The 24,171-nt window shown below is 42.2% G+C and overlaps 2 protein-coding genes and 1 pseudogene across 2 annotated transcripts in view; 2 read left to right on the top strand and 1 right to left on the bottom strand.

The window, feature by feature from the left end:
- The window catches only part of LOC131681709 (receptor-type tyrosine-protein phosphatase mu), a 366,805-nt gene that overhangs the window by 111,556 nt on the left and 231,078 nt on the right, over positions 1-24,171 (top strand). The window lies entirely within an intron of this gene.
- LOC131681711 (1,4-alpha-glucan-branching enzyme-like) lies at positions 3,837-6,153 on the top strand (annotated as a pseudogene).
- On the bottom strand, positions 6,443-8,018 carry LOC131681712 (uncharacterized). Its single transcript, XM_058962682.1, has 2 exons — positions 7,491-8,018; positions 6,443-7,430 (listed from the first exon to the last, which is right to left on the bottom strand). The coding sequence occupies exons 1-2, from the start codon at positions 7,496-7,498 to the stop codon at positions 6,899-6,901; spliced, it is 540 nt and encodes a 179-aa protein (XP_058818665.1). The 5' UTR covers positions 7,499-8,018; the 3' UTR covers positions 6,443-6,898.

Below are 24,171 nucleotides of genomic sequence, written 5' to 3'. Positions count from 1 at the left end.
TGTTCTCTGGACCTTTGATTGATTGATAATGATTTCAAATAAAATTACATATGCCTAATTCTCACGCATATGTAATTTTATTGATTTATAATCGTTAACATGATCAGCGAACAAAGACAAGCTGTAAAGATAATCAATCAAATATTTGGAAAGCAACATAGTTCTAAAGGTTGTATGCCATTCCCCTGAAAGCCAATCCCCACTCAACTCAAGAACTTCCTCCGGAGGAAGAGTACAGCTTTTTGGCTGGCTTGATTCTCGACAGCGCGAATCAAGCTCAGACTAAGCCAGTACCCGGCGCGAACATACAAAAACGTTTTCCCAATCCCAGGTGGGATAAAGAGTGCTCAGACGTGTACGCAGAGAAGGCCGCCGCGTTTAAGACCTTCCGGAACGACGGGTTACCCGCTAGTTTTCGACAGTACGCGACGTTAGACAAGCGAATGAAGAGTTTGATGAAAGCCAAAAAACGCGGTTATTGGCGCCGGTTCGTCGACGGATTAACGAGAGAAACATCGATGAGCACTATTTGGGGAACAGCCCGACGTATGCGAAACCGAAGCAGTACTAATGAGAGCGTGGAATATTCAAACCGTTGGATATTCGATTTCGCCAAGAAGGTTTGTCCGGATTCCGCCCCGGCACAGAAGATCTACCGCGCCGCGTCCCGTCACGATAATGCGAACGAAACACCTTTTTCGATGGTGGAGTTCTCACTTGCTCTCTTGTCGTGTAACAATAAAGCTCCAGGGCCAGACAGAATCAAATTCAACTTGCCAGACTCTGCCAAGAGACGCTTGTTGAACTTGTTTAATAAGTTTCTTGAGGCTAACATGGTCCCACACGATTGGAGGCATCCAAAAACCAGGAAAACCAGCCTCCGACCACAATTCGTATCGACCGATCGCAATGCTATCTTGTATCCGGAAGTTGTTCGAGAAAATGATCCTATCCCGCCTCGACAATTGGGTCGAAGCAAATGGCTTACTGTCAGATACACAATTTGGCTTTCGCAAAGGCAAAGGGACGAACGATTGTCTTGCGTTGCTCTCAACCGAAATTCAAATGGCCTATGCTAGTAAAGAGCAGATGGCATCAGTGTTCCTAGATATAAAGGGGGCTTTTGATTCAGTTTCTATCAACATTCTTTCAGAGAAGCTGCACCAGCATGGTCTTTCAGCGACTTTAAACAACTTTTTACTAAACTTGTTGTCGCATGGTGACTTATCGACATCACGATTTAGCTACATGGGCCTTCCCCAGGGCTCATGTCTAAGCCCCCTGTTATACAATTTCTACGTCAACGACATTGATGAATGTCTCGACAATTCCTGCACGGCAACTTGCAGACGATGGCGTGGTGTCTGTTACGGGACCCAAAGCTGTCGATCTATAAGGACCATTACAGAATACCTTGGACAATTTGTCTGCTTGGGCTATTAAGCAGGGTATCGAATTCTCCACGGAGAAAACGGAGCTAGTTGTATTTTCTAGGAAGCATGAACCAGCACAACTACAGCTTCTATTAATAGGTCAAACTATAGCTCAGGTCTTCACAGTAAAATATCTAGGGGTCTGGTTCGACTCGAAAGGTACTTGGGGATGCCATATTCGGTATCTGAAACAGAAATGCCAACAAAGGATCAACTACAATAACCGGAACGTGGTGGCGTCAAACAACGATACTGTCGGTACTGGAATACGGATGCTTCTGCTTTCGATGCACCGCGAACATACATTTCATCAAACTCGAAAGAATTCAGTATCGTTGTTTGCGTATCGCCTTAGGGTGCATGCAGTCGACCCATACGATGAGTCTCGAAGTCCTGTCGGGCGTTCTCCCGCTGAAAAATCGATTTTGGGAACTCTCATATCGATTGCTCATTCGATGCGATATCTTGAACCCGTTGGTGATTGAAAATTTCGAAAGGCTTGTTGAGCTCAATTCTCAGACTCGTTTTATGTCCCTGTACTTTGACTACATAGCGCAAAATATTAATCCTTCTTCCACAATCCCAACCGTGTGCATTTCATAAATACTTCTGAATCTACTGTTTTCTTCGACACATCCATGAAAGATGAGATTAATGGAATTCCGGACCACATACGCCCACAAGTGGTTCCAAATATTTTTTATAATAAATTCCGAGAAGTCGACTGTTCTAAGATGTTTTATACTGACGGATCAAACCTCGAAGGGGCCACTGGCTTCGGTATTTTTAGTCAAAAGTTCACCGCCTCCTACAAACTCAGTGACCCCGCTTCAGTTTACGCCGCAGAACTAGCTGCTATTCAGTATACCCTTGGAGTCATTGACACATTACCCGCAGACCATTACTTCATCGTCTCGGATAGTCTGAGTTCTATTGACGTTATTCGCTCGACGAAACATGGAAAGCATTCCTCGTATTTTTTGGGGAAAATACGGGAGCTACTGAGTGCTTTATCTGACAAATCTTTCCAGATTTCCTTGGTGTGGGTCCCTTCTCATTGCTCCATTCCGGACAATGAGAAGGCGGACTCCTTAGCTAAGGTGGGTGCCATTGAAGGTGACGTTTTTAAAAGACCATCAGAGAACCCTCGAAAGTTGGCAAACCTCGTGGAGCAATGGGGTGCTAGGAAGTTGGCTACATTCGATAGTCCCTAAGGTATCGACGAAACCTTGGTTCAAGGGGATGGATGTGGGTCGTGACTTCATTTGTGTGATGTCCCGACTCATGGCGAACCATTACACGCTGGATGCACATCTCCGACGTATTGGGCTCGTGGAGAGTGGTATCTGCGCTTGTGGCGACGGTTATCACGACATCGAGCACATTGTCTGGACGTGCAACGAGTACAGTTCCGCCAGGTCTCGGCTTATGGACACCCTCCGGGCTCGAGGAAGACCACCCAACGTCCCGGTTCGAGATGTGTTGGCAAGCCGTGATGTCCTCTTTATGTCCCTTATATACACCTTTGTGAAAACCATCAATATCCAACTTTAACTGCCCCTTTTTCCTTATCATTCTCAGAAGTGCTCTCTTCCACCTGTACCATACACCCACGATGGTTTGATGCGATTCCAAGGCGACACAAAACATCCCTGTCGAATGAGCCAACAAACACGGGACCTAAAGCACGAACATCACACGCACAACTCGAAATGTAGCCGATCAACATCTGAGCCGCACTACGAAATCGTCTGGATAAACCCCTGCCATCTTGAGAACGACCACCCGGCGTCCCAGTACATGATTCTTCCTGATGAAGGTCGTCCTGATTCTGTAATCCATCCGTTGATTTTCCGAAGCCTGAAACTGAAATAATGTTCTCCCCCTGCCATCGTTGTCCACCCTTCTTCCCCTGACTCTTACACACAGAAGTAACAGTCTTTCATTTCGAACGAACAAACGCTCAGTAATTAAGTAAACGTTTTAGCACTTATATATTTGCAAACGCGGTCTTAAGCATTAACCCACCATTCGCGCGATCATGAATCGGTACCTTCGGTCATAGCAGCCTAGGTTCATGTCTTTAGTTGGACTAATTAAAAAAACGACGCTCATACTGCCGCTCTACGCATAATTGTCCCATGTGTATAGGGAATCCCATAGCACATGGGGCAGTTATGAGTATAGCGGCAGCATATCCACTATACAACACGGTACTTGGCGGCACAACCAGGGACTCTAGTGATATGGGGAATCTCACTCTCTTTCATCACTCAGTATATTAACATAAAAAAGCTTAAGACCTTCGCGATCATCCACGCACACCAAAGCCCGCGGTTACATAAACATGAAAACACTCCGGTGTGTTTAATAATAAACTTATAAACGCAGTATCAACCGGAAATCCACAAACGCCCATGTTCATGCGATAATGAATAGGTCGCGTCTGGAAATCTCTACCTTCGGTCCTAGCATCCTACGTCCATGCCTCCAGTTGGAGCAATAAAAAATATCAGGCTATGTATGATTGTTTTCTGATCGTTTTACAGTTCACTTTTTATTATGCAACGAAAACAACGCTCGCCGGTGCTGCGCGCGACGTTTTTCTCTCATACCGTCCCTAACAATGAATGTGACTTTGATAATAATTGAGTTTATTTGTATTATTTTTAGAAATAAAGAACTTCGTAATTGGTCGACTAAACTAAGGCAACCGGAAGGTGGCATGGAAGAGTTCACTCAACGTTACAGGTACTGTGGATTGTATATCGCTCCTAACAACAGTATAGAGGCTCGTGAATGGACTCCAGCAGCGCAGTAGCTTTACTTCGCCGGTGATTTTAGTGCGTATATTTATTTTAAAGCTTCCAAAAGTTTCTAACGTGTTTTTGCTTACGCAGATAACTGGCAATGGAAAGCCTCTCCGTACAAACAACTTCCATTTGGCAAATGGGAGCTAATCCTACCTCCGAACGCTGGCGGGATCTGTGCTATAAGATGTCAGCTAGTAGATCGACTATCGCCATGGGTAAAGAATATCGTTCCTACACCTAGATCTTCGGGTGTCAACTATCAGCAGCAGAATATGACATCCATCAGCTCATGAAAAATATATGATCTAACATAATAAACCGGCCAAACCCCGAGTGCTCCGTATATAAGAATACCGCGTAGCCATTGCCACTGAAGAACTTGGTGTTGGAACATATATAAACTTGGCTGATAACATTGTATCTAGGATCAAAGATCTCAAGTACAACACCATTCAGGTGATAGTCATCATGGAGCATGCCTATTATACCAGTTTTGGCCATCAGATGACAAGTTTCTTCGTTGACAGTAGCCACTATGGCACACAAGAGGAGTTGACATATATGGTTGATAAAGCACATGGGCAGAGTCTCTTCGTGCTGCTGAATGTGGCTCATTCACATGCCATCAACAACACTCACGACGGATGGAACCAGTTTGATAGAACCAATTCGTACTACTTCCTCGGTGGTTCTCGAGACGAACACACTTTATGGGACAGCTGTTTTTTTTAATTAGAGTAAGTTATTGCTTTGAAAAATTTACAACTTTTTACAGAAAAATAATAAAATTTTGTTTGAACAGATATGAGGTCCTTCGCTCGCGGCATGACGAGTAAAACTCAATATTGTACCACTCACGTGATATCGACGAAGGGTTCTCCGGTAATTTGAATGTTGACATCGAAGCTTTGTTTTATTTAGCCACGGAGAACGAGTTCTTGCACATATTGAATCCCAATGTGATCACATTTGCATAGGACGTGGTGCTTTGTCGACCCACTGATGAAGGTGGTGTTGGATTCGACTGCCTTCTGGGTATGGCAATTACAGATAAGTGGATCGAACATCTCAAAACAACGAATGATGAGCATCGGAACACTGGGAACCAATGAAATGTCGACCAATCGCTGCTAGATGGAAAAAACGATGTCACTGGCATATGCTGAATCACACTATCAAACATCGGTGGGTGATTAAACAATTACTGGCCTATGGATAAGGATAAATATCCACATATGTCGGTAACTTCAGAACCGAACATGATCATCGATTGCGGGATAAGTCTTCCCATTGATTCAGTAGGTGATGAAGCCTCGGGTGAAGCTTACCTGAACTTTATAGGTAACGATTTCGGTCACCCGGAATGGTTGGGTTTCCCTAGAATCATAAGCAATCAATCATATAATTACACTGGCCGTCAGTGGCATTCGGTAGATGATAAGTTGTTTAAATACCGATTCCTCAACGATTATGATCGTTGAAATTAATGCTTTGGTCGGTGCGTGAATTTATACTTCTTCTTAACTAAGGGCATTCGATTGTGCGTAAAAACACTTGAAGGTGAAGGAATGAAGGAGACATTGAACATTTGAAGGTTAAGGAATGCGGGAGGCATTGTGCATTGGCGAAGCAAGCAGGGAGGCATTATGCTGGTCTCGTTAAACGCAATTTGAGGTTGATATTGCGCACCACATTGACCGATAACCGTCATTAACTGCATGTATTTCCCCGACAAACTCACAGGTCACACCAAGATGGGTCATACCATTGAGCACATGTGGGAGCAGGTTAAGATCTGGGTCCCAGGTTAAGATTTACAAAGCCGAATTCGATCGAGTAATGTGCCAACATCGGGTCAACCGGACCGCTTTGCTCCCACTGTGGAACGTTCCGGATTCGAGCTCAGTATCGGCCGCTTTCTGCTAAGCACCATGACCTGCACGGTGGCCGTCGAATCGGCAATCGTTGAACACTATAATACAATTACCAGCTACGTCAGCTAATTGAAGGTCTAAATTGCAAGGGTTAGGAGCTGCTTTGGTCATCACCAAATGCCGGGACGATAAGTAAGAACATCACGACACCGTATGGATGAGGGAGTCGAACAGGCGTCTTTCTACCAAGTGCTTACCAACGTGATAGTTTGGCTGCCGTGCAGCGATAAAAATATTCGAACGGATATGAATAAAATACGAATACGAGTAGTTAGGAGTGCTTGCATTCTTTGTGTTTATTTACGTTTATGTCAAATACTGAGAAACTATAATGTTTTGTTTATTTATCAAACTAAATGCACATGCAGCTTTAATCTCTCTTGGCAATCAACAACTATCTCTTCGGTAGCTTGGAACTGTTGCGTTTTTCCTTATCTCCTGCAGGAATCAGGGTCAGGTACGAGACTTGAAAATAATTTTCAGCCCAACAATAACAATAAATAGTTCACGGATATACGTTCACATCTTACGTAACATGCGTACCATTTCCAGGAGTTTCTCAGAATAGTGTGTACGGCCGCATTCTAAAATTCAACTTTTTAATGCCACTTACTTTTCGTCGTTCCATCTTATCATACATATGACTGAAATGATCTTGATACACCATGTAGGTTTCTTTCTCCTGTGGAGTCATTTCCGCTATCAGCGTGTCATTGATCTAATCCAGTGGCTGTGGTCTACCCGCCACCGTTATCATTGGCATATCGTCATCCGAATCGGTATCCATAATTTCAACAATGGGAATCTCTGTATCGTCAATATCCTTCTCATCGTCACTACTGTCAATACTTGGCTCGTTGTTGAGACCTAGCCCCTTGATGGCATCATTCGTTGCATTGTGAGAGCTTTGCTTCTCGTGCTGTTGTGATACCGACATAATATCGTCGGCATCTTTACGGTTCCGTGCGGAAGAAATAACACTAGTGCAGTTAGTGACCACGGGGGGTTGTGTGGAGGTGAATGCAGCTTTCTCTAAAATTGACTCAACTGAATTTTCATCCACATCGTTCGTAATAACAGTTGATTCCGTCATGCACACCGGACGATCTTTCCGATGTGTTGTGGTTTCCACTGCGTCTGAATCACCAATGGTAACATCGACACGGGTTTCTTCCACAGCGAATCCACTGGTTCGCGTTGCTTCGCCGGACCATTGCTCATCTGAAATCCTGTTGGTTGGTTTGGCAATACTAAAACACAAAAAAAAAATGTGAAGAAAATACTAAACAAAAACAATACTATATCCATACCCTCTCATAGTGTCAATATCAACCGGTTCAGGCTCGAGAATTTCCGGAGCAAGTTTGATATCTTCAACTTGTCTTAACAGATCGTACAGCGGCTGTAATTGCTCGTTGAACTTGGCCAACAGTAAGCGTGAATCTTTTTTCGGTAGTGCTGAACTGTCTTTCTCCACAGTACTGCCAAAATATGTACAGCGAAATTCGCCGGATGCAAAATCGATCAACTGGTCTGCCACCAGATCGGTAAAAGTCTAATCGCAGGAAGGACACTTGAAACTTGCACTAGTGGCATCACGCTCCTTGGTTTACATACGCTTCCGCATATGATCGAGCTTGTACTTGACGACGTTCACAAAGGTTTTATAATTGATGAAATAGTAATTAACCTTTTGTGCTTTACCGTCTGGACCAGTTTCCATTTTTAATCGAACCAGCAGAAATTTTTAATAACTTTTTGAGCAAATTTTCACTGTTGAGTGGTGATTCTGGCGAATATGGATGACATTTTGCGAATTTGACAGGTAGTGGACGAGAAAAAACAAAACGAGAACTACAAGAAAAACACTGGAGAAAAAATCAGTTTTCATTTCTGATGTGCGTTACATGCTTGCATCCCAAATGCATGCATTCACATCGCTACGTAAACGCAGCCTCAGTGTCAGTAGGATCGTAACGCAGTACCCTATAGAATCGGCTGCGAAGTCGGTTGAAAGAGAAAGTGATATTCGGCTACGAGATTGTAGTGCCAAGGATTTGCTATGGTTCTGCGTGGGTAAAGATGGTTATCGGATTTAAGATACACGACGCAGCAAACTTGCGAAACTAGCGTCAAATCGAGACCAAAAGTTTTTACCAATTCGTATTGTGTCGCTCGGATCGTTCGGACGTGCATCGAGTGAAGTGCAGCGTGCTCGGTAGAAATCAATATACTGTTGTGTGTGTGTGCCGCATCAAGATTTTTCTTTTGTTCGAGTGAAACAAAGATACGAACTAAAAAACTTTTGTTATTAATTATCCTCAAGGCTATTGCACATTTATTGTGTTAGTAGTTTTTGTATGCAGTCGCCAGCGAGTGTATAATATCAACTTCCAGCCACCCACTCACGATTTCACGGAAGTAGATGCTTACTTCGTACTTATCTTTGGCATGGTAAAAGTTGCCAACTGACGTCGTACGAAGTTCATTGTACGTGAGGTCTTCTGGATCGCGGGAACTCACCAATAACTTTATGACATTATTTAGCTCTGAACCCATATGCACTAGAGCATAATGTTCGTATTGCAAAGCTGGGCTGTTGATCAATTGCAATGCCAGCTCGAATCGTCTGAAATAATCCGAAACGGAGGTGTTTTCCGAAGAACGATATTCGGATATTGAGAACGATGGTGGTTTGGCTTGATATGCTGCAGCAGCCCTAGTGGGATCTGAATATGCCACAGCTACTGTTTCAATAAAGGATCATGGGGCATTGGCAAACATCTGCGCGAGAGATGCCATTAGCTCTTCGTTAGCCATCTTGATTTTCGCGAGACCGACACGAACGCGTCACTCTCGACCGAAAACTTATGCCTATAAATCCCACTTCTGACCCAGTTGACCTGGGTTCAATTCCATCCAAGGTCATTGAGATTTTTCTGAGGTGAAAAAATCTGTGGTGATGTCTCCTTCGAAAGGAAAATAAACCGGTTGGTCCCTGGTCCATGAGTTGATAGATCGATATCTAGTCCAGAAGTGAAAGTCACCTCCCTGGCGTCGGTAAAGAAGAAGTAGAATCCAACTTCTATACTTACTAACAAATATCCTCCTCCCGTGATACTTGTGGAGTGCGCAGTAGTGCAGCCTCTAGCAAAAGCAAGTATCGGACTAACCATTCCTTTACTTTCCTCCCGCGATCTACGTTAGGGCCTGGTCGGCACCGGTATTGATCAACAGGAGTTGCACATTGAACGATGTTTAACTACTCCCAAGCATAATTATCTACTTATTCCCTGTGAAACTTCAGCTAGTCCAGATAGATAACGGATATCGGGATAGTGAAGGCAGCCACGATTTACATTTAAATACGTTTTATTCCTTAAATGTCGACCGTATTAAAAAGATTGAACGGATTAACAATCACGCGTTTGACTTCTGAACTTCTTTCTCGTTACTGAAGAAAAGTGTTGCAAGAAAGACTAAAACTATATATACAGCACTTTTTTACCGTAGATTGCACTTAATGGAAGCAATTTTGCCATACAGCCAACCATTGCAACAAGACCCCTTGTGGCAAGTGCGCTCTTATAGAAGGAATGCTGAAAAGTGTCCCTACTGTGAGACGAGTTTGCATGAGCTCTTGACATGCCCCGCATACAAGCAGTGCGCGGAGACACTAAAGCGTTCGCTTCAAGGACGCTCTAAGCGCTATTTTGCAGAAATACTAAAGAGAGCTATACCACCGACCATGACAAGCTCTTTTGCACTTCTACCTAAGGGTCAGGACGAGAACGACTTTGACGATGCCCAAAAAGGGACATCTTTTGCTGTACCTAGAAGGTATAGGAAGAGGAAAAATATTTTCTCACCATAGTTTCCTTGTATAGACCAAAAGGTTTCCCTTAAAGGGCTACCAATTATTACAGATTGAGGAAGCTCCACCACAAAACCGAAACAAATAGCTCCTGGTCTTGGAAATTTGAATTCAAACAAGGAGTTCTCGCCGCTTCCGGGGTGCCTAAAAACCCCAAATGTCTGAGCTCGGTCAGAGACTCAACATAGTTCTTGAACTGATGTACTTCTCTTACATCTTTCAGCATCTCTGATCCCCTTAAAAGTTTTTTGATAACATTTCTACCAATAGTTTTGAAGCAGCTGACTGCGAAATGGCCTCTCCTTGCAGCGATCGTATCCTTAGATGGCTTGTGCATCGAACGAGGTTACGGATTTGATTACTGTTCTACAGTGGGGTTGTCCGAAAATTGAATTCTTTTAAAATTTTAATAAATAATACAAAATGTGACACATCATGCGATGCGTGGCTCTTTTCAGAAATTTTCAGAGATCCAAGCGGTTATTATTTGAATCACGATTCAAGTAATACCCGCTTGGATCGAGAAGACCACTATGGAAGGGTACTTTGAGAATCTAAAAGTGCTACGACTTCTGCCGAATCAACCTCCCCTCAACTCCAGGCATTGAAGTTGTCGCTTTCCAAGTCACGGTCGAGGGATAATATCTTTGCATTGCTTCCACCTACATTACCCCTGGAGCCTAGGTTAGCCACCGCAGGCTTTTTGATATTGCGGAACGACTCCCCACACCAAAGTTAATCATACCAACTCTCGGCATGGAGTTGTTTATATGATTATAATATAGGCACCCTACTACACGATCTTTGTGACAACTTCAATAAGACAGTTTTAAACAAGGAAGAAATGACATGAATTCCTACACCACCAGCATACCCAAGCGCGTTAGACTAGTATCTCTACTTAACATCGCTACGGTTGGATTGCATGTGGAAGGTTATTTTTGATCCCACGGTAGAGACAATCTTCCGATCGTAATCACACTCTATAATACTTTAAGACAACATGAAACCATAAATGTTTCGTATGACCTCACGTGAAGCACTGATTAGAAGAGCTACGCGATTCTCGACAGCGCGATTCAAGCACAAACGAAACGCGTACCGGTCGCGAACATCCGTGTACCAGACGCGAACATCCGCGTACGGTTTTTCAACCTATAGTGGGTCAACGAGTGCTCGAAAATGCACGCGGAGAAAGCTTTCGCTTCTAAAGAATCCTTGAAGATTGGAACTCGCGACAACTCAAGGAAGTACGCGAAATTAGAAGCCAAAACGAAAAGCTTAATTAAAACAAAAAAACGCGGTTATTGTTGCCGGTTCGTCGACGGATTAAAGAAAGAAACATCGATGAGCACTCTATGGGACACAGCACAGCGTAGGCACAACCGAAATATTACCATTCAAAGCGTAGAATACTTCAACAGCTAGATATTCGATCTTACCAAAAAAAAGTTATCCTGTTCCATCTCGATAATCTACAACTTTTACATGAATGATATTGACGAATGTCTTGTCAATTCCTATAAACTAAGGCAGCATGTGGATGACAGAAAGATCTCTTATATAGCATCCAAAGTTGTCAACGTGCAAGGACCACTGTAAGACACCTTGGACAATTTGTCTATATGGGCTAGGTATTGAATTATCGACGGAGAAAACTTAGCTAGTCGTATTTTCAAGGAAGCGTGAGCCGATGCAACTATAGCTTCTATTGACAGGTAAAACTAACGCTCAGGTTTTAACATTTAAATATCTCGGGGTCTAGTTCGACTGTACAGGTAACTGTAGATGTCATATTAGGTATCTGAAACAGAAGTGTCAACAAAGGATCGATCTCATCCTTTTAATAACTGGGACATGGCGGGTGCTCACTCACAAGACCTGATCAGGTTGTACCAAACAACGATATTGTCGAAGATGGATCGATGCGATATCTTAAACCAGGTGGTTATTGCAAATTTCGAAAGGCTTGTTGAGCTTAATTCTCAGGGCCGATTTATGTTCCTGTACTTCGTGTACAAGGCATAGAACACCAATTTTCCTACATAATGTAATCCCAACCTTGTGCATCTTCTAGATACTTCTGATTCAAATGTATTCTTCGATATATTCATAAAGGAAGAGATTCAAAGAATCCCAGATCACATACGCCCGCAAGTGATTCCAAATATTTTTTATAATAAATTCCGCAAAGTCGACTGCAATAAAATGTTCTACACTGACGGATCAAATCTCGACGGGTTCAGCATCTTCAATGAAAATATTACCGATTCACTCAAGCTCAATGACCCTGCTTCAGTCAATGTCGCAGAACTAGCTGCTATTCAGTACATGCCCACAGATCATTACTTCATCGTTTCGGACAGCTTTAGTTCTATTGAGGCTACATGCTCGACAAAACCTGCAAAGCGCTCCTCATATTTTCTGCGGAAAATACGCTGTATCTAAAAATTCATACCAGATCACCTAAATATGGGTCCCCTCGCATTACTCCATTCCGGGTATTGAGGAGGCTGATTCCTTAGCTAAGGAGGGTGTCTTAGAAGCTGAAATCTAACAAAAGCCCAATCTACCGCAACGAATTTTTCTATATATCCCGCCAATGGGCACTCAAAAGTTCACAGATCTCATAGAGCAATAGGGACGTCGGTCGTTGGTTGCATCCCTATCTCTATTATCCCGAAAGTGTCGATGAAACGTTGCTTTAAGGGGATGGATGTGGGTTTGGATTTCATTCGTGTTGTGTCCCGGATCTGATGCGCATCTTCGGCGTATCAGACTTGTGGAAAGCGGTCTCTACGAGTGTGGAGCCAGATCTCTGTTATTGAATTCCTTCCGGACCCGACGAAGATCATCCAACGTTCCGGTTCGCCATGTAATAGCTACGATCACACCACGATCTTTCCTTTATGTCACTCATATACCTCTTCCCAAAAACAACCAATATACAAATGTAGCCCCTTTTTTCTCGTTCTCCAAAGTTCCCTGTACTGACTTTGTGGTGCTGACTCGTACCAGAGCGAATCTACATGATCGTCAACTCTTATGCTGACATCACTCTAAATTGAAATCAAATACAATCTGAAAGACTAACCCAGTTCTAAGGATTTCCTACATGTCAGAGGAGGACCACCCGATGCCTCGCGGTAGTTTAAGGCAGTCATTAAGGATCAACTGAGAAGGATTGGAAAAGCGGCCATCTTGGAAAACAAAAAAAAAACAGTTTTTTTATCACGCCGTTGGAAAAGTCTTTATGAACATCTATCAGTAACACTCTGCTAATGCCCCGAGTACCCCGAATTGATTCATGTTCATGAAGGTTTTCCTAACGTTGTGAGAAAAAACTGCTTTTTTCGTTTTTCAAGATGGCCGCTTTTCCAAGCTTTTTCAGTTGAACCGTCTTAGGGCACCAGCGGGTGCTCTTTCGGTAACCAATTTACGCGACTTCCGGAGGGTTAAAGTCGTCGATTCTCTGCTGACCATAAACTGTACAAGCTCAATGCTCTTCTTTTCTCCGTCATCATTGTACACCCTTTTAAAAATTTGAGTCTGTTTTCTTTTTTTGCCTTTCTTATATAGAAAGGTTATGCAATCACTCTGAAAATCATCAACCTATTTTTCTTTCTTTTTGTAATTCCATTAAATTATATTTTATTGAAAACTTAACAGATAAAAATATAGCTATTTTTAGTAATTATACGAAATCACAACCTTAGACCCCCTCCCCTCCCTACTTCTTAGTGAAAAGTTGAGCCCCAATGCATATTGAACTAGTTTAATATAGTCGAACAATCAAATCCCACTTTTAAACGTAATTAAACATAATATTGTAACCTTCAAGGTTTAAGAAATCTTAAATGCACAAGTTTGGGTTTTGCACACCTGATCCACCCCTCCTCTTCCTTCCTCTCACACGCCCCCACCCCCCCCCCCCCACCTCACCAAGCAGTCTTTCTCACCACTGCTCCTCTCAGACCAACCTCACACACGCATTCCCTTCATCCACCCCGTATACCAAAATAAGTTAGGTGGTTCTCGACGCATCCTACCCCTAATAAAACCCACCCGCCCCCCACAACCCCGTATTTCAAAATATGTTAGCATGAAGCCAACATTGAACTCACGCTGATTAAGCTAATTAAATATTTTATTTTTGTTTGTTTCAAGTGTGTCAACGTCGTCATGTTGCTCATCAAGTTCGTGCAGTCGTGACTCATATATATATATATATATATATATATATATATATATATATATATATATATATATATATATATATATATATATATATATATATATATATATATATATATATATATATATATATATATATATATATATATATATATATATATATATATATATATATATATATATATATATATATATATATATATATATATATATATATATATATATATATATATTTACCAAGTGTGAATGTGATAGATAGATCAACAATGTTCTAATGAACGAAAGCAGCTATTAAATAGTAGTTTGGTTAAATGACAAATTTTTCACATTTTTAACCCATTTTAAATAAAAATTTCTATTTTTCACGAAAAATTCCGGCTTTTTATGAGTAAACACCCCCTAATCAAAAATTTATCTTAAATACTTAACGTAGGGGTTCGTAACACCGTAAATCATGTTTTTTTTCTAAAAACGTTCTCCAAAAAGCTTCGTTACTGAGTCGTTTGTCGATATTTTTGCATAGAAAAATTACAGCATGTTATCAAAATGATACACTATAAGTCTGATGAAAATTCCAGTTTTGTCGTTCGTTTCCCGAGGGCTTAAGAGAAACTAGTCAATCGATTTGCCATCAGTAAATGATACTCACATATTGATGAACTCGATATAATACTGTTTTAGATGGATTGCATAGTACGTCGACGTTTCGGCCCAAACAGTCGTTTCTGAAGGCGAGTGCCGCTCACATACTTGCTATATAGGGCTATTTTCTATTTAATATATATTACTTGCACGAATGTATATTGTTGAACGTAATTTTTCGAAAGCTCAAGTGAAAGTATCATGAAATGAGAAATAAGGGATCAAGACAAAAACATTATATTAAAGTTGGAAAGTTAAAAAAAACGTGGAATCAATTATTATATTTCGTTATAAAGTTATTTTGTCTTTGAAAAGTTGCTGTATGTCACCTAACGCTTTATTTGGTCGAAGCACACTAGTTCTGAATTCATTCGCTAGAGCATAGAGCATGTTTTGGCTAAAAAATTTACTCACAGATTATGTTTTCAAAAATGCGCCATATTTCAAAACTTGTATGACCTACAAAGTTAGTATCTTCAGAAGATATACTTATAATTGCCTGACGTAGAACTTTGTTGTATGTACCATCTTCCTATCTCGTTCCACTAAAAAGTTGACAACAGCGCCGCCCTATAGCGACTGAATTCCGAACTATTATGAAATGATCAAATAAAGCGCCAGATGCCATGCAACAACTTTGCCAAAGACAATACTGCCCATGATCGCAAATCACTCCCATAAAGATAGGAAATCCCATAGAAAACGGGACAAATATGCGATCATGGGCAGAATATAACTCTAAAACGAAAGCTAAGGAGGGTGTCTTAGAAGCTGAAATCTAACAAAAGCCCAATCTACCGCAACGAATTTTTCTATATATCCCGCCAATGGGCACTCAAAAGTTCACAGATCTCATAGAGCAATAGGGACGTCGGTCGTTGGTTGCATCCCTATCTCTATTATCCCGAAAGTGTCGATGAAACGTTGCTTTAAGGGGATGGATGTGGGTTTGGATTTCATTCGTGTTGTGTCCCGGATCTGATGCGCATCTTCGGCGTATCAGACTTGTGGAAAGCGGTCTCTACGAGTGTGGAGCCAGATCTCTGTTATTGAATTCCTTCCGGACCCGACGAAGATCATCCAACGTTCCGGTTCGCCATGTAATAGCTACGATCACACCACGATCTTTCCTTTATGTCACTCATATACCTCTTCCCAAAAACAACCAATATACAAATGTAGCCCCTTTTTTCTCGTTCTCCAAAGTTCCCTGTACTGACTTTGTGGTGCTGACTCGTACCAGAGCGAATCTACATGATCGTCAACTCTTATGCTGACATCACTCTAAATTGAAATCAAATACAATCTGAAAGACTAACCCAGTTCTAAGGATTTCCTACATGTCAGAGGAGGACCACCCGATGCCTCGCGGTAGTTTAAGGCAGTCATTAAGGATCAACTGAGAAGGATTGGAAAAGCGGCCATCTTGGAAAACAAAAAAAAACAGTTTTTTTATCACGCCGTTGGAAAAGTCTTTATGAACATCTATCAGTAACACTCTGCTAATGCCCCGAGTACCCCGAATTGATTCATGTTCATGAAGGTTTTCCTAACGTTGTGAGAAAAAACTGCTTTTTTCGTTTTTCAAGATGGCCGCTTTTCCAAGCTTTTTCAGTTGAACCGTCTTAGGGCACCAGCGGGTGCTCTTTCGGTAACCAATTTACGCGACTTCCGGAGGGTTAAAGTCGTCGATTCTCTGCTGACCATAAACTGTACAAGCTCAATGCTCTTCTTTTCTCCGTCATCATTGTACACCCTTTTAAAAATTTGAGTCTGTTTTCTTTTTTTGCCTTTCTTATATAGAAAGGTTATGCAATCACTCTGAAAATCATCAACCTATTTTTCTTTCTTTTTGTAATTCCATTAAATTATATTTTATTGAAAACTTAACAGATAAAAATATAGCTATTTTTAGTAATTATACGAAATCACAACCTTAGACCCCCTCCCCTCCCTACTTCTTAGTGAAAAGTTGAGCCCCAATGCATATTGAACTAGTTTAATATAGTCGAACAATCAAATCCCACTTTTAAACGTAATTAAACTTAATATTGTAACCTTCAAGGTTTAAGAAATCTTAAATGCACAAGTTTGGGTTTTGCACACCTGATCCACCCCTCCTCTTCCTTCCTCTCACACGCCCCCACCCCCCCCCCCCACCTCACCAAGCAGTCTTTCTCACCACTGCTCCTCTCAGACCAACCTCACACACGCATTCCCTTCATCCACCCCGTATACCAAAATAAGTTAGGTGGTTCTCGACGCATCCTACCCCTAATAAAACCCACCCGCCCCCCCACAACCCCGTATTTCAAAATATGTTAGCATGAAGCCAACATTGAACTCACGCTGATTAAGCTAATTAAATATTTTATTTTTGTTTGTTTCAAGTGTGTCAACGTCGTCATGTTGCTCATCAAGTTCGTGCAGTCGTGACTCATATATATATATATATATATATATATATATATATATATATATATATATATATATATATATATATATATATATATATATATATATATATATATATATATATATATATATATATATATATATATATATATATATATATATATATATATATATATATATATATATATATATATATATATATATATATATATATATATATATTTACCAAGTGTGAATGTGATAGATAGATCAACAATGTTCTAATGAACGAAAGCAGCTATTAAATAGTAGTTTGGTTAAATGACAAATTTTTCACATTTTTAACCCATTTTAAATAAAAATTTCTATTTTTCACGAAAAATTCCGGCTTTTTATGAGTAAACACCCCCTAATCAAAAATTTATCTTAAATACTTAACGTAGGGGTTCGTAACACCGTAAATCATGTTTTTTTTCTAAAAACGTTCTCCAAAAAGCTTCGTTACTGAGTCGTTTGTCGATATTTTTGCATAGAAAAATTACAGCATGTTATCAAAATGATACACTATAAGTCTGATGAAAATTCCAGTTTTGTCGTTCGTTTCTCGAGGGCTTAAGAGAAACTAGTCAATCGATTTGCCATCAGTAAATGATACTCACATATTGATGAACTCGATATAATACTGTTTTAGATGGATTGCATAGTACGTCGACGTTTCGGCCCAAACAGTCGTTTCTGAAGGCGAGTGCCGCTCACATACTTGCTATATAGGGCTATTTTCTATTTAATATATATTACTTGCACGAATGTATATTGTTGAACGTAATTTTTCGAAAGCTCAAGTGAAAGTATCATGAAATGAGAAATAAGGGATCAAGACAAAAACATTATATTAAAGTTGGAAAGTTAAAAAAAAACGTGGAATCAATTATTATATTTCGTTATAAAGTTATTTTGTCTTTGAAAAGTTGCTGTATGTCACCTAACGCTTTATTTGGTCGAAGCACACTAGTTCTGAATTCATTCGCTAGAGCATAGAGCATGTTTTGGCTAAAAAATTTACTCACAGATTATGTTTTCAAAAATGCGCCATATTTCAAAACTTGTATGACCTACAAAGTTAGTATCTTCAGAAGATATACTTATAATTGCCTGACGTAGAACTTTGTTGTATGTACCATCTTCCTATCTCGTTCCACTAAAAAGTTGACAACAGCGCCGCCCTATAGCGACTGAATTCCGAACTATTATGAAATGATCAAATAAAGCGCCAGATGCCATGCAACAACTTTGCCAAAGACAATACTGCCCATGATCGCAAATCAGTCCCATAAAGATAGGAAATCCCATAGAAAACGGGACAAATATGCGATCATGGGCAGAATATAACTCTAAAACGAAAGACAAGTAAAGGACGCATTCGTTATCGAGCACTCAGTCGAGATAGAAGTCTTTTGTCATCGGTCCGTACACTCTATAGCGACAAATAGTGTTAATCCGCGTTCAAGGTTATTTGCACACTCTACGCCTAGTTGAGGTTTCAGTATTTTTTCCCTTCTTTTGTGTTTCTGTTTCTGAGTACCGTTAGCCGGTAAGTGAAGTGAAAGAGTGTTCTTCTAGTAAGCCGTCTGGATACCGTTACATACACAAGCTAAGTATTAGTTTTCGTTTCCCCTTCTTGGTTGTCTTAATAACGTGCACTGGGCAATAGGCCCGTGCAAAAATGACTTCCCCTGACGGCGGTTCATCTCAAGGTGAGATGGAAGTCGAAATAAAATCGGCTCCCCGGCTCAAGGTATATCCGAGCACGGCCACCGGGCCATTTGTGATCTTCTTTCGGACCAAAGAAAAAAAGTGTTTGAATCTGTTGCAGATTTCTCGAGTTCTGACGGATCGGTATTCGGCCGTGACAGAAATATCGAAAATTCGCCCTGATAAGCTTCGGGTGGTGGTTAACAGTTCAACTCAGGCAAACGATATTGCTGGCTACGAGCCCTTTACGAGGGAGTACAGGGTGTATATTCCAGCTAGCAGGGTTGAAGTCAGTGGGGTCGTTTCCGATTCGAGTCTGAATTGCGAGGACCTGCTAAAATATGGGACTGGCTGTTTCAAAGACCCCATGCTTAAGCCAGTGAAGATACTGGAATGCAAACGTTTGCATTCAGCATCAGTCGCAGCTGACGGCAAGAAAATATACGTCAACTCAGACTCTTATCGGGTGACCTTCGCCGGCTCTGCCCTGCCCAATTACCTCCTCTTTGACAAGGTTCGTCTACCTGTTCGCCTCTTTGTGCCGCGGGTCATGAACTGTACTAATTGCAAACAATTGGGACACACAGCCTCCCATTGTAGCAATAAAGCCCGCTGTGGGAAATGCGGTGGGAATCATGCGGATGATTCCTGTGGTAGAGATGTCGAAAAGTGTCTCTACTGTGGGGGAAACCCACATGATCTCCCTTCATGTCCCGCGTACAAACAGCGCGAGGAGAATCTTAAGCGTTCCCTTCAGGGACGCTCTAAGCGATCTTTTGCAGAAATGCTTAAGATAGCTACGCCACCTGTCTCTACGAACATCTATACCAACTTGTCTACTGACGAAGGCGACTGTGATGAACCCCAGGAGGGAACATCTTCTGCTGTGCCTAGAAGTAGTAGAAAAAGGAAGAACATTTCCTCTTCCAAGCTTCGTCGTAAAGGCCAGAAGGTGTCTCTTCATGGTCCCCCTAAAGTAACTACTCAAGGAAGTACTGGTGCAAAACCGAAGCAAGTCGCTCCCGGTCTCAGTAACCTGAGCTCAGAAAAGGAGTTCCCAGCACTTCCAGGAACATCAAAAACCCCATGTGTTCCCATATCTCAGCCAGAGAAAGAAAACAGCGCTGGCTTAATAAATTTCTCTGACATTGTGGACCGTATTCTTACAGCGTTAAACATTTCTGACCCCCTTAAAAGTATCTTGATAAGCTTTCTCCCCGCAGTAAAAACATTTTTGATGCAGTTCACTGCGAAATGGCCCCTACTTTCAGCGATTGTATCCTTCGATGGCTAATTCATCGAAAGAGGTCAAGGATTTAATCACTGTTCTACAGTGGAATTGCAGAAGTATTATCCCGAAAATCGATTCGTTTAAAATCTTACTAAATAATTTGAAAGGCGATGCATTTGCCCTATGCGAGACATGGCTCACTTCAGAAATAACCCTACACTTCCACGATTTTAATATTATTCGCTTGGATCGAGAAGACTCTTACGGAGGAGTACTTTTGGGGATCAAAAAGTGCTATTCTTTCAATCGGATCGACCTCCCCTCGACACCAGGCATTGAAGTTGTCGCTTGCCAAACCAGAATAAAAGGCAAAGACCTTTGCATTGCTTCCACCTACATCCCCCCTAGAGCCTTAGTTAGCCACCGACGGCTTTGCGATATTGCGGAACTTCTCCCCGCACCGAGGCTAGTTTTAGGTGACATCAACTCCCACGGCACGGCATGGGGTTGCCTTCATGACGATAATCGATCTACCCTACTCCATGAGCTTTGCGACAACTTCAATATGACTATTTTGAATACGGGTGAAATGACACGGATTCCTGCCCCTCCAGCGCGACCGAGCGCCTTAGATCTGTCCCTCTGCTCGACATCGCTGCGGTTAGATTGCATGTGGAAGGTAGTCTCTGATCCCCACGGCAGCGACCATCTGCCAATCGTAATTAATATTTCTAACGGTTCAGGGCCACCGAATACAATCAATGTTTCGTATGACCTCACACGAAATATTGATTGGAAGAGTTACGCGTCCGCGATATCCGACAAAATCGAGTGCACTCAAGAGCTTCCTCCGGAGGAAGAGTACGGGTTCCTGGCTGGCTTGATTCTCGATACCGCGATTCAAGCTCAGACTAAACGCGTACCAGACGCGAATTCACGCGGGCGTCCTCCCAATCCATGGTGGGACAAAGAGTGCTCAGACGCGTACGCGGAGAAAGCCGCTGCGTATAAGACCTTCCGGGACAACGGGCTGCCAGCTAGCTACCGACAGTATGCGATGGCGGAAACGCGCATGAAGAGTTTGATAAAAGCCAAAAAACGTAGCTACTGGCGCCGGTTCGTCGACGGACTAACGAGAGAAACATCGATGAGCACTCTTTGGAGTACGGCCCGGCGCTTACGAAACCGAAACAGTACTAATGAGAGCGTGGAATATTCAAACCGTTGGATATTCGATTTTGCCAAAAAGGTTTGTCCGGATTCCGCCCCGGCACAGAAGATCTACCGCGCCGCGTCCCCTCACAATAACGCGAACGAAACACCGTTTTCGATGGTGGAGTTCTCACTTGCTCTCTTGTCATGTAACAATAAAGCCCCAGGGCCAGACAGAATCAAATTTAACTTGTTAAAGAATCTGCCAGACTCTGCTAAGAGACGCTTGTTGAATTTATTTAATAAGTTTCTTGAGGGTAATATTGTCCCTCATGACTGGAGGCAAGTGAAGGTCATCGCCATTCAAAAACCAGGAAAACCAGCCTCCGACCACAACTCGTATCGACCGATTGCGATGCTGTCCTGTATCCGAAAGTTGTTCGAGAAAATGATCTTGTTTCGCCTCGATAATTGGGTTGAAGCAAATGGCTTACTGTCAGATACACAATTTGGTTTCCGCAAAGGCAAAGGGACGAACGATTGTCTTGCGTTGCTCTCAACAGAAATTCAAATGGCTTATGCTAGCAAAGAGCAGATGGCATCAGTTTTCCTAGATATAAAGGGGGCTTTTGATTCAGTTTCTATCAAAATTCTTTCCGAGAAGCTGCACCAGCATGGTCTTTCACCGACTCTAAACAACTTTTTGCTAAACTTGCTGTCTGAAAAACATATGCATTTTTCGCATGGTGATTTATCGACATCACGAATTAGCTACATGGGTCTTCCCCAGGGCTCATGTCTAAGCCCCCTTCTCTATAACTTTTACGTGAATGACATTGACGAATGTCTTGTCAATTCCTGCACGCTAAGGCAGCTTGCAGATGACGGTGTGGTCTCTATTACAGGTCTCAAAGCCATCGATCTGCAAGGACCATTGCAAGATACCTTGGAAAATTTGTCTGCTTGGGCCCTCCAGCTAGGTATCGAGTTCTCCACGGAGAAAACTGAGCTAGTCGTATTTTCAAGGAAGCGTGAACCAGCGCAACTACAGCTTCAATTAATGGGTCAAACTATTGCTCAGGTTTCAACTTTCAAATATCTCGGGATCTGGTTCGACTCTAAAGGAACCTGGGGATGTCACATTAGGTATCTGAAACAGAAGTGCCAACAAAGGATCAACTTTCTCCGTACAATAACCGGAACATGGTGGGGTGCCCACCCAGGAGACCTGATCAGGCTGTACCAAACAACAATATTGTCGGTGATGGAGTACGGAAGTTTCTGTTTCCGCTCCGCTGCGAACATACATTTCATCAAACTAGAGCGAATCCAATATTGTTGTTTGCGTATTGCTTTGGGTTGCATGCACTCGACACATACGATGAGTTTAGAAGTGCTGGCGGGCGTCCTTCCGCTGAAAAATCGATTTTGGGAACTCTCATATCGATTGCTCATCCGATGCGATATCTTGAACCCGTTAGTAATTGCAAATTTCGAAAGGCTTGTCGAGCTGAATTCTCAAACCCGATTTATGTCCTTGTACTTCGATTACATGGCACAAAATATCAATCCTTCTTCATACTATCCCAACCGTGTCAATCTCTTTCATGCTTCTGATTCAACTGTATTCTTCGACACATCCATGAAAGACGAGATTCGTGGAATCCCGGATCACATACGTCCGCAAGTGATCCCAAGCATCTTTCATAGTAAATTTCGAGAAGTCGACTGCAACAAGATGTTTTACACCGACGGGTCAAGCCTCGACGGCTCCACTGGCTTCGGTATATTCAATCAAAACCTCACCGCCTCATTCAAACTCAATGATCCTGCTTCAGTTTACGTCGCAGAACTTGCTGCTATTCAGTATATCCTTGGGATCATTGATACTTTGCCCACCGATCATTACTTTATTGTCTCGGATAGCCTCAGCTCAATCGAGGCTCTCCGTTCAATGAAACCTAGAAAGCACATTCCATATTTTCTGGGGAAAATCTGGGAGCGCCTGCGTGCTTTGTCTGTAAGATCGTACAAGATTACCTTAGTTTGGGTTCCCTCGCATTGCTCCATTCCAGGTAATGAAAAAGCGGACTCTTTAGCTAAGGCGGGCGCTTTACAAGGTGACATATATGAAAGACCAATTAGCTTCAGCGAATTTTTCAGTATCACTCATCACAGAACCCTCGAAAGTTGGCAAACTTCATGGAGCAATGGTGAACTGGGAAGGTGGCTACATTCGATAATCCCTAAGGTATCCTTGGTTCAGAGGGATGGATGTGGGTCGGGATTTCATTCGCGTGATGTCTCGGCTCATGTCCAATCACTACACGCTGGACGCACATCTCCGGCGTATTGGGCTCGTGGATAGCGGTATCTGCGCTTGTGGCAACGGTTATCACGAAATCGAACATGTTGTCTGGGCATGCGCCGAGTACTGTTCTGCCAGATCTCAACTATTCGATTCCCTTCGGGCCCGAGGAAGATCACCCAATGTCCCGGTTCGAGATGTACTGGCAAGCCGCGATATTCTCTACATGTCCCTTATATACACGTTCCTCAAAACCATCAATATCCAAATTTAAATGCCCCTATCTTTTCTCTTATCATTCCCAGAAGTGCCCTCTTCCGCCTACCGTACCCCAGCGATGGTTTGATACGACTCCAAGACGAGACAAAACATCTGTCGAATGAACCAACAACACGAGATCTACAGTACAACATCACACACGCAACGCGATGTGTTCCCGATTCG

Source organism: Topomyia yanbarensis, chromosome 2 (assembly GCF_030247195.1).
Source record: "Topomyia yanbarensis strain Yona2022 chromosome 2, ASM3024719v1, whole genome shotgun sequence".
Lineage (NCBI taxonomy): Eukaryota > Metazoa > Arthropoda > Insecta > Diptera > Culicidae > Topomyia > Topomyia yanbarensis.
This window is presented reverse-complemented; position numbering and strand designations above follow the sequence as displayed.